General features: G+C 37.6%; 1 protein-coding gene across 1 annotated transcript in view; it reads left to right on the top strand.

The window, feature by feature from the left end:
- LOC120774252 overlaps nt 1-12,170 on the top strand; it is a 53,510-nt gene extending 41,340 nt beyond the window's left edge. The window contains exons 5-6 of the mRNA XM_040103756.1: nt 8,759-9,066; nt 12,160-12,170. Coding sequence (XP_039959690.1) covers nt 8,759-9,066; nt 12,160-12,170 — 319 coding nt within the window. The remainder of the gene's footprint in view (nt 1-8,758; nt 9,067-12,159) is intronic.
- The last annotated feature ends 430 nt before the right edge of the window (nt 12,171-12,600 follow it).

Raw genomic sequence — 12,600 nt, 5'->3', positions numbered from 1 at the left:
CTGCAGTTGGATATCAGTAATGGACAAAGCCCTCAGAACCTATCACGAATCATTTTAGGCGCCTTATTTCTATTGCCATTATTTATAAATATGAGATCCGAGGTTTTTTTGCCTTGATCTGGCTTTGGCGGGACATTCGAGAAGCAAGTGTTGAGGTGATTTTATTACATCTTTGTCCAAACAGCTGATGCAACTCGCATCCGGTAAAATGATAAATCTTACCGCATGAATCCCGATCAGAAAGTGTTCAGTTAGAAATTGAAAAGTGGACATTTCCGAAAGCGCAGAGTTCACTAGAACTTTTACGATTTTCCGTGCGCCAGGAAGGACTTGCGACTGCACAGCTACTAGTAGCGGATCAACGCTAGCTGAGTTAGTATGAGAGCCATTAATCCAGTAGTGAATCATGAAGAAGCCAACGCAGTTCCTACCCGTGCCCATTCTGTAGTTATGAAGGCTGAAGTACCTGACTTAACAAACTCATCAGCCTTGCAGTTTCCTGCAACACCGGCAGCGAATATGACTTCTCTCTAACTTTTATACTTGTTTATCAAATATTTTTTTAAATCAAATTACATTCATTTAACCAACATTAAAGTGTTCTCTATGGAGCAATACAAAAAATAGAGCACAAAAAATTAAATTGAATAAACTTAAAAAGCTGACAAGAAATCCATATCGACACACACACACAAATAAATATACTTTGATGAGGACGTAGCGAATCAGCGGCTAGACAAACTGAACAAGGGTCATAAACCTCGAGTGGAGCACACTTGTGCGGCTTCATCAAAGAAGTTGACAATTTTCGCTATGATTTCCAGGAACCACGCATACACAACCATATCCACCATATATTTGTACCGGCGCGCATTTAAGTTTATTATTTGTGTGCTTTCCTTACATATTCACTCATGCAAAATAAGCTTGAACTCTCGTCAAATTATTAGTTGCAAAGAGAAGGGCCAAATATTAGCGCCCGGAAATGGCTCAGCTACAGTTGTGGGAAATGTTTTTACTACATATACAGTTATATATGTACATATACTATATATAAGTACGTTGATATGTACTTTGTGCATAAATAAAATGTTTGCAAGTATTCTGCAGTGAGAAATTAAAATTTGTTGAGTGAACGGCGGGAGCAGCGTAAAAAGGTCACCTAACACGTGTCAAGAATACACAGTCATACATAAAAGTATGTGCGCATATAAGTAGAGATAAGTTTATGCTATTTTTGAGAATTCATATGAGAATATGGTTAGCAATGCTGATGAAAATAAGAAAGCACATGAAAACAAGTGTGAATTGAATGTAAAAATAAATATGAAAACAACTATGAATGAATATTAATGGATAATAACGCCAAACATAAAATAAATTACCGCTCCACATTTTTACTATAAATATGGTAAATAATATGGTATACATTCATATAAGGATGAAAGTGCAAAACAAATATTGTTATGTTTGAGATTATGAAAATAAAATTGTAGTCCAAATAGTTCTTAGCTTTTTATGTGTTTTGAGCATTTGTATAATAAAATTTTCAATTTTCTGTCGAAAATTTTGAATATATGATACTCCAGAGGCTTTTTTAGGTCGGTTCTGTGCTCTCTAACATAGAACTGACATTCTATCGTTCCTAAATGTAGGCAATGTTATACTGTTGGTGTAAAAAATATATATTTTCATATTAATAATGTAGACAAAATGCAATATAGGTTAGATGGATGATGTAGAGGGATCGCACGTGGACTGCTAAATGAGTCCTTTGTGAAACCATAGAAAGGAAGAACTCTTGTGTTCGAAATTATAAATTAGCAAAACGCTTAGTAGTCAATACAAATTTGCACAGGCGTTTAATGTCTACACCCGCCAGCCAAGTGTTAAAGTCTTGACCTCCCAAACGCGGGACAATCAAGAAGCAAGTGTTGAGTTGTTTCCACGTCATCTTCTTCCATACAGCTACTAACATCTGATAGGATTCCCAGCCTTACTGCCGGGACGCCAATAGAGCGTCAATGGTACGTTAGAAGCCCTAAAACTAGGGACAGCCTATTTTACTGAGGTCAAAGAGATCACTAGATCTTTTACGATCGATCTTGAGCCGAAAGGCTTTTGAGACAATGCATGTACCGACGGTGGTCCATAAGTATACTAAGGTTCTAGTGTGCCGTTTCTTGCTAGCTCATCAGCTTTACAGTTTCCTGCAAATTTCGCTGCGGCCTAGCACCCATACTAGTCACTACAGTCTGAAATGTGAAGTGAATTCCGCTTTGCATTACTTTAAAATAAACTTTATTGACTTACAATAAGAAAAGCAGGCCAAACCCTGTCTACCCCAATGAAATTATGCTGCTAAAATGACGTTTTCTTTTCTTGCGCCTAAATGTAGGCAACTTTTCCGTTTCGTTTTTAGCTTTTAACTTATATATATATTATATATCCTCATAACATCTTTAAAAAGGGAAAATTTTGTAAAACTTATTTATGCAATATACGGTTATTAGTAATTACCGTTATATCAAAAAATTACTTAAATTTTAAGAGACCTTTACCGCGCCGCTGGCATAACGCTTATAAATAGATAAATTATTCACAACGGCATTAACACGCCCCTGTTACATAAATACATACAATTCTGTTTGTTCAAGTGGCAACTCTATAAAAGTGTGTGTTGTGTGTGTGTGTGTCTACAGAATAAAGAAGTTAATAGCATTATTAATACTATTACTATTTATTATTATTACTCACGGCTGTGCAGTGCTTTAAAATGCCACTAAAGGCACGCAGATTATTGTGGCAAGTCTGTGTGTGGCATGTTTAAGTTATTGAGAGCGCATGTGCTCGCGTGTGTGTGTGTGGGTGTATGTGAGCGCTAAAGTGCTGGCGACAACATCATTACCAGCAATCATCAACACGGCCGCAACGTCCGGAAGCAACGACGACGGCAAAAGCATACAGACAACAACAACAATATTATGCAACAATAACAAAAACAACACACAATAGCAACAATAACAATCACGTTGATACCCATTGTGATTCGCATTTTGTCGTCATTATTGTTGTTGTCGGTCTTACTGCTATTATGCGTGAAGCCGTGCGGCTTCAGCTGTTGCCACTTCATCACCGCATTTGCAACAGATGCCACCGTTGCCACTTTGCCACGCAAAGGACTCGGCAGCTGACAATAAACGTTCAAAGATCAACAACAATACAGAGATACACATGCATATGTATGTAGTAGTATGAATGCTACTGTGTGTGTGTCTCACATAAATAAGAATTGGGTGTGTATGCATATATATTTACATTGAGACAAAAAAGCACCCGGAAATTGTAATTAAATTCTCCGGGTAAATGATATTTAAAAAAATATAATCTAATTTGTTTAGTTGGTAGGAGGACTGTCCTTAATTAATATGCCTAATAGGAGCGCGATCTGTCAACCAGTTTTTTACAGCAGCTGTCATTACCCCTCAGTAGTGCGTTGAGATTTCTAGAATGCATAAAAATATCGAACAAAGAATTTTCTCAAATTTTGTATTTTCAAACAAATTTCGTGTGCGGAGTCTTTGCAAATGTTGGAAAGGAATTACGGTGATTCAGTTTTATCAAAAACACTAGCCTACGAGTGGTACAAAGCCTTCAAAGCCGGTCGAGAGATCGTTGAAGACATGCCTGGTTCTAGACGACATTTGCCCTCTTCAAGTGATGAAAATAATAAAAAAGTAAAGGATATGGTGCTTGAAAATCGTCCGCCTAGTGTTAGAGAGATGGCAAGATAGCTCGACAACACTCGCGAGTCCGTTCGAATGATTTTGGTTGATATTTTGGGTACGAAACGCGTTTTTGCTCGACTCGTCCCGATAAAGCTGAATTTTTTTCAAAAACAGTACCGTGAACAGGTGTCTTTGGGCAAGCTTGATCGTGCGAAATTCGATCCCAACTGCCAATGTGGCATGGGTTTATGAGTTTCACATGCAAACATGTCGACAATCATTGGAATGGTGAGCAAAAACGAGGCGAAACCATAAAATCACGTCAAAGCCGCTGAAAAATCATGGTGATGGTTATTATATTTTTTCGATATTCGCGATTTGGTGCATCATGAATTTATTCCGGACGAACAGACGAGTAATAAAGAGTTCTATTTGGTCGTATTGAGGCGTTTGTGAGATCATCCTTCGATAACAGCCGGAATTGTGAAAGAATCGATCATCGATCAACCATTGCATTCACCAGATTTGGCTGCATGTGATTTTTTCTTGTTCCCAAAACTGAAATTGTTACTCCATGAAATCCGTTTTTAGTCTATCGAAGAGATAAAACAAAATTCGCTGAAGGAGCTGTAGACCATCTTACAAAGAGTTTATGAAAAGTGTTCGAGGACTAGATAAATCGTTGGCATAAGTGTATTACATGTGGTGGGAATTATTTTGAAGGCAACAAAATAAATATTGATGAATAATTAGGTTGGGTTAGGTTAGGTTATAATGGTAGACAATAAGCGATGCATAAACCAGTCTTGGTCTTTTGCGATACCAGATGGAGTTCAACTCCTAGGTCCAAGAGAAGTAGTCATCCTTTTAGATCCCTGTGCTTTACCCGAATTTTAACAGACTCTGCGATGTCACTATCGATACCTTCTCTAGTGTATCATTCAGTGGGGACTCCGGATGCTTATAGCGTAATCTTGATGCCCTGCTCTATATTACCGCACCAACTTCATCCTCTATTTTCGAGTCATTAGTATAGATGTTTAGAGTGTTCTTGAAAGATAATTAAATATTTGCTTTTTATTTACTATATCGCGGTACTTTTTTGTCACAATGTATATATATGTCTGTTTATATATGCATGTGTGTGTGTATGTGCGCTCTGTGCGTTCGCATTCTCAGTCATTGCAAATTTTATTCACTTTCCAGCAGTTGACGAATATTGCACAAGAAGGCTCGGGAAAAGGCAGTAAAAATAGTGGTGGCTGACGGGAGGTTGCGGCGCGCAGTGCGTTCGCCGTTAGCAATTCACTTGCATAAACTTTGATTGCATTTACATGCGTTGATTTAATGCATTTCGCCTATAGCAAATTATAAATCTGTCAAATGGCATTTCTTCGCTCCGGCTGCCAGTCATGCAATCATTATGGACCTGACAAATGCACTTACTTTTTTTATATAGCACAATTTATGGTTGCTGTTATCGCTGTTGTTTTTGTTACTTTTATTGCTTGCCTTGTGTATGTATGGGTGTTTGTCTATCGATAGCGGATGAAAGTGTCACTTGCCGAGCGATTTTCATTTAAAACTTGTGGTTGTTGTTGTTGTTGGTGCTGTTGTTTTAAGCGAGTTGCTTTTCTGCGCGCTGCAATTTTCGAACGGAAGTTTTCGCAAACTGTTCGATTTTAATTTCCTGCCTTTCAAAAGCTCCCATTTAAAGTGTCAAGCCAATGCAAACGTAATGAGCTGAGGATGAAAGAACTCTTCTGTTGATGTTGTAATTAGCGCTCAATAATTAAACAAGTCCATGCAAGTTAATTAGTTTAAGTAAAATAAATTATTATAGCAAGCTTTCACAGTTTATTAATGAAATTCATTTGGAAGAGTCGAGAGATTTAATGGGAGCTTCCTTGTTTTTTTCCTTCATTGAAAAATATATATGTACGTATGCAGATACGAGTTCAGAAAAGTTCAGATATAGGTACAGTAAAAATTCAATCCAACTTTATATACAGTGAAATCTCCTATAAACAGACACTGGTGGGACCAGCCTTTCTGTCCGGTTAATAGGGTTGTCCGCCTAATAGATTGTCCTTAATAAACATCCAAACATTTTGGAATTCACTTTGGCTGATACCAATGCGCCGGTTAATACAGCTGTCCGCTTAATAGATCGTCCGTTTAATAGAGCTGTCACTGTATTTATATTTCAGGTTTTACAAGCAAATATAAAGTAAATTTAAAGTCGTTCTGAAGCAGTTAAATTCGAGAAAAGCGTGGTCGAATCGAAGCTAACCTTTTAGTTAGAGTCTGCTAAATTTCTTGCAGAAAAAGGATGCTTTCTCTCAAGTGTACCTCCCAAATATTTCTAAAATCATAGTTCTGCGTATAAAAGTGTGTTACTCAAAGATTGCCCGTCTGAAGTCATAGCATTTCCCATCTTATTGTCGGTTTGTCGATTTCGCCCCAAGATAAAGCAAGCCAATTTTTGATCAGAGCAAATGCTAAATAGAATAGTAAGGTCTGGTTTGTGAGGTGATAGAATGAAAACTGGTCTGCCGTTCTTTCACAAACAGTTGTTAAGTGGTTTTGCCACATGAGACCGAGCGCTGACATGATGAAAAACTATTGTCTCATGTCTAGTCACTTAGGAGTTTTTCGGTAATCTCTTGCTTCAATTTGATGAGTTGTTGCCAGTAGCATTCCCCATTTGTCGTTTCACACAGTTTTAAAAAGTTATAATACAACAAAACTTCTGGTTACACCAAATACAGAGCATTGCCGTGGTGTCATAGATCTTCGGCTTTACCGTTAGTTTGGCTGGTTGGCCAAGTTTCACATATGACTTTTTGCATTTAGGGTTGTCGTAGTGTGGCTCCACTTGTTATCACCAGTCACAATTCGATTCAAAAACGACTACTTTTTATAGTGTTTAAACACAATTTCTGATGTGATATTCAAAATTCGATATCCAAACTCCTGAATATATCTAAGTATAAATATATAAAAGGTGATCAATTTCGAGGTTCCCTACTATTTTCAAGAAAAAACACACAAACTTCAAATTTAATGGGGAATGTTTATTATCATTCTAATGAACATTCTTTGTCATTTACTTTTTGTCGATTATCTCTCTCAAATGTTGGCCGCGGCGACGTCTCAGATGATCCATCCGTTGAGTTCAATTTTGGATGACTCGTTCGAGCATTCCAAATGGAAGCGAGATTTCCCGTATAGACTTTAGACTTTACACATCCTCAAAGGAAAAAGTCTAACGATCTTAGTGACCAATCGACCTGCCCAAAACGAAAATTATTTCCTCACCGAAGTGTTTTCTCAATAAATTGGGATTGAGAAGTGGTGCTGTCCCCTTGATACCAAATGTCGTTGAGATGACGAGCTTCAATTTTAGGCATCAAATAGTTGGTTATAATGTTCTCACCTCATTTTTGAGGAAATGTGGACCGATGATTCCAACGGCACACAAACCACACCAAACCGTTGTTTTCTTTGGATGAAATGGCGGCACTTGAATCTCTTCAGGTTTATTTTCGTCCCAAATGCGGCAATTTTGCTTGTTTACAAACCCATTGAGCCAGAACTTGGCCACATCGCAGAACAAGATTTGGCTCGAAAACTCAGATCTTCTTGGAACTTTTCAAGAGCCCATAGAGCGAAGCGATATCGCTTTGGGAGGTTGAGCGGCCTCAGTTATTGTACTCAGGATCTCGTTGTAAAATGCACCAAGTCCATCCAGAGTCAGTCCGAGTCTCCACGGTCTTCCTGTGCACTCTCAGCTACGGGTGCTATATTTTCTTCACTGCTGAACGTGGCATATTCAGTCCCAATAATATTAACCAATAATGAATGCTTAGTCTAAAGATGGGTGATGATTTTGCGAATAGTACGCTCGGTAAGCCGATTATGTCTGAACCCCTTTCCATGATGTCAAATATTAATAATTCGAATACTCGCCATATTAGTGCTCTCAATACAAGGAGATTTGTTTGCTTACTAAGGCTTTATAGATATGATACCATATGCGATTGGTGCCACCAAGACCTATGGACCTCAAAACTAATAAAGCATTTTCCAAACCTTTAAGTTGGGAAATTTAAGAATTTTTATTTATTCTATAGTTTACTAATGCAAAATTAGAAAATTGTTCTTCAGAAGTATTAAACAATGTTTATAAGAAGAAAAAGTTTTGAGGGTATTTTTTCAGTTTTTTAAATAATATATCCTCAATTCAGGTATTATTCAAATTGCTATGCATTCTGCATTAGTTAAACATATGGCAACCCTATGTTTGAAAGTTTAAATATTTTTGTATTGGTGGCAACTCTAAACTCTCATTTTATGACCTATATATTAGTTTTTGTTTGTGAAAAATTACTTTTTAATAACGTGGCAACATTGGTTAAACTTTTTTTGATCTGAGTGTTCTTATATATGCGTATATCTCAAAAACTAACCATTTGACATCAATAATATATTGTGAAAAATTTTATTTTTCAGACAGATGATAAGTCTTTGGTACCGATAAGATCAACGCAAATTGGAACTGTTAACAAAATCAGTTCAATTGTTCCATACAGTATATAAAAAACATACATACATACTTATAAATATAAAACATATTTTTTAATTATTTATTAATATTAATTATTATTTTATTTCCTATTCTATTTAATCCCTCAGCATTAGAAAAATAAGTGCGCTAAAAACTATGTATTTTTATAAAAATTAACATTTTGAACATATGGCATCATTATATACTATATTAAAGGCATTCAAAATCCATCCACGCATTATTGCTTCCTAAGCGAATTCCGCTTTGCTTAGCACTTTCTGCGCGCAACGTTCAATAATTCAGAAGGCGCTCCATTTTCCTCTAAGTAGGTGCTTACTTATGTTGCTTTATACACTCCATATTGTCAACCACTTCGCCGTTGAAATTGTTTTCTTTTTCTTTAACATTTTTTTTTTGTTTTGCTTTTTTCTGATGAGTGTGTGTGTTTTTGTTGTTGCAGGCGAAAGGACAGCAGCGCACTGCAACGTTCCGCCAGCATTGATTCCTTCGCCGAGATTGTGTTTAGCGACACGCCGCGACCATCACTCGACATCCCGCGCCCCACCGTGGTGCCGTTCAGCAAGCGCCCGTCGGCCAGCAGCCTGTTCTCGAACTGCAGCACCACATCGCAAACAACCCAATTGAATATCAATTACGGTGCCGGTGGCGATCTCTGCAGCAGCGGCAGCAGTGCGGGCAACAGTCGACGCGAAAGCCTCTTAAGTCCATCGTCAACGCGCCGCAATAAGCTGACCAGAATTATAAACGGTAAGTGGAGCAAACATAGTGGTGGTCATGTGCGCCGAAAGCCGGCAAACAAGCACACACACAACAACACACATACATATATATACTCTCGCGTAGATTTGCGCTGCTTGGCGCAATTATAGTGGCAATTGTGCGGCAACGTGACTGTTGGATTGGTGCCGCGCCATGTAACGTCATGCCGCTCCATGTCGCAACGCGCGCAAACGGGAGCATTTCGGTATGAAGATGCGGTGAAAGAGCACAGAGGCGAAGCCGAAAACTGAAAGCGAGAAGAAAGCAGAAAGTTTAATGAAAGCGATTCGTTGCGCTCAGCGCGTCAGCGTTCACAAGGTGACTGTGTCGGTCGCTGGCTGAGTTGGCGTTGTTGTTAAGGTTGGTTGGGTGGGGGCCAGTGACAGCGGGGTTTGTCGAACTGTGGCGTTGTTTTGGTTAATTTGCATAAATTGTGAGCACATTGCACTTGCCGCATGCCGCCTGCCGCGCGGTGCCTCTTTTTAGCCCGCAACTCTGCTGATTGTTTAAAGTGGCGATAATAATTCATTTGTTGTTGTTGTTTTGTTGGTGCGTGTAGTAGCAGTTGAGTGAAAAGTTTTGCAACATGTCAAATGAAATATGCACAGCGCCAAACCGCAGGTAGCACACCGAGCTAACGCTCCAACTTGACCAACATCAACAACGGCAACAAAAACCACCAGAGCAGCAACTTACTTTCCCATACAGAATTGGTTTGTTGTTGTTTGTTTGTTTTGTAGGTATGTATTTATTAGATTGTGGCTAAAAGCTTTGCCATTTGTCATTTGTCAGCTCGTCCATGAACGGACAGACGCACATATGAGCGCTCGAACGTGCCACAAACCGAACGAGGGCGGTTCAATAAGTCAATTACTCTCGGATTTCACGCAGAACTGCTGCTTTTCGTGTACCAATATCATATTTGAAGCAAAGTAAAAATGTTTTCGAAGAATTTTAAGAGAATTCGGTATTTGCTGATCTTATGGATATACTTACAATTACCATTACTCCGAGAAATGTTGTCTCTATGGAAATCATATAAAATATCTGGAAATCATATTTCTAGAAATAAAATGCAGCCCAGAAAACAATATGAACCAAAAATACAACAAGAATTGGTGAATGGAAAGTGCTTTTTTGCCTTTCTTACGATTCTTCGTAGCCGAACGCACCCATATTTTCATCCGACAAAGCATTATGAATTCTGCAACCGTCCTCAAAGGAGTTTGAGAAGAATTTCCAACAACTACAACAATAACAAATAAAACGCCGGTCAAAAAACAAGATCTCCGGCATTACCGTCTGAGCGTCACAAACTTCCTGGCAATCTTAAGTAACTATATTTGTTTTTAACCGGCTGAGCGCTGTCGACTCCATTCTTAAAATTTAATTGAGGAATATTTTCTGCCGCTACAACAACAAAAAACACTTCTCCCGACTTGAATGATCCAAAGAAAATGGTCTTATGTCTATGTGGAAGCAAAGCCTGGAAGAGGGAGTGTTACTGCTCTCAATGACCTCAAGGTAATAAGTCCAACAATCAAGAAATATATTCCGAATCGGTTTCCATATTAATGAGGAGACAAATCAGACATTTTACGAAGAATCTTGCAACAAATATAAAGGTGAGACGACAAGATCGGCGCTACAGTAGCCAAAACTAATCTAACCAAATGCTAAAAAAACGCACTGCTCATGGCATTCGCAAGGACATCCACCGTCGCAGTATTTTTATTCGACTAAGTATGAGAACTGCCCACATATGGAGACGTGACAAAAACATGTATTTAAAATGTCTTCTCGGAGTCAGAAGCTGCAACTCCGAAATATATTTCTACTGAACTAATAAAAATGCAAGTCAATATCAGGCGGAAGTGACTGAATGACAAATATCCCATTAGTTTCCGTTGAGCCACTGCGAGCTAGACGGCGCACATAGGGGCATTTTCCTTTATAAAACGGACAAAAGTGAGAATTGCAAACTACAGCGTAACCGTACTAGAATAAAATAATAAACCGATTAAATGACTGACCTTCAGCCCGTTATATTGCCACACAAGTAGTCGGTGTCAGCGCAAGTCAATTCGTTTGCCGTGTTCATATTGCGCATCATTCCTAAAAAAACTGTCTCAAGACACCACAAAATATTAAGAATTTATAAAGCAAGAACAGATCTTTACACATTTTCAGAAATTTTGTCCCTATATCAGAGATGATTTGAACAAAAGATAACCTAAACAGTGTCCGTGTCCGGTAACTGTTTCACATGTCCGGTTATGGAAGGGTTCCGAGTGTAAGGACTATCCATAATGAGGAATTTCACTGTACTTCGAAACTAGAAACATTTTTGAGGACCTTCACTAAAGTAAAAACAAAGGAGGTGTTTGTTAAATATTTTTATGACTTATCGAACTTGTCCCGTAAATTGGCGGCAAAATATTTTTGTTCTAGTGAAAGCCTATTGTCCAAACAACCCAGTAATTAGTGAAATTCATCTATTTTTTCTAAAGATAATGAAAAACGAAGGTAATGTCATATTACCTTCTTTCAAGGCATAAACACCATTCGTTAATGAAAGTCGAGGCTCAATCCTACAAGACTGCTTAATTAATGAGTAGTTAGAATTTTTAAAATTTCGATACCATTGAAAATCCAAATGTGAGAAATTACCATTGAGCTGTTGGTTAATAATAATGAATGACTTCATTACTCTGAAGCTTCCTCGCAAACATAATAAATTTAAAAAAAATATTTCTAGCAATATAAGACTTGAGTGTATTGTTAATTGGTATATAAAAAGTATATTCTGTGAAGAAAAAAAAAATCGGTGTTATATAAGGGATTTAAAGTAAAATTCCAATATTAGCCTAAATAATGTTTGTCGCGATTGCCCTGGCTTAATTGCTTTGCGCACAGCTCTATAGCTCAATGCAGAAATACAATCCAAATTATTTATTTGCATACTTTTACAGTTATTAAATCATATTAATTTATTATTCTGTCAGAAAGTTGGGAAAGCTTGGAAAGTTTCCGCTCCAAGTTTCCCACACTAAATTGCTCTTAATTGCATTTATTGCTCAGACTTGGAGTGAAAAAACATATTTACATACATATAGCATGTATGAAGGGAAGGTGCAAAACAACTGTTACAAATACTTTATTATGAGTTCTTGGTTATTTCTTGACATCTACTCATTGAGTTATACTTTGCCGTCTCACAAGTCGGTTGTGTCATTTGTCATATTCATTTCGATGACATACTTTCTTGCTTTTTTTGCAAGTTAAGAGAGATGAGTGAAAAGAACTAACCACGTGTTTGTAAACAACTGCAAATGTTCCTAAAATTTTCAAAAATCATTGGCATTAATGAACTAAAATGTAATTTGTAGTTAAATCACGGTAAAGGGTGATATATTTCGAGGTTCCCTACTTTTTTCAACAGAACTTTCACAAGAACTTGAGATTTCATGGGGAATGTTTATTATCGTTCGAATACACATTATTTGTCATTCATTTTGAAGA

This window comes from Bactrocera tryoni, chromosome 1 (assembly GCF_016617805.1).
Source record: "Bactrocera tryoni isolate S06 chromosome 1, CSIRO_BtryS06_freeze2, whole genome shotgun sequence".
Lineage (NCBI taxonomy): Eukaryota > Metazoa > Arthropoda > Insecta > Diptera > Tephritidae > Bactrocera > Bactrocera tryoni.
The sequence above is the reverse complement of the archived record's forward strand: the minus strand, read 5'-3'. Positions and strand labels throughout refer to the sequence as shown.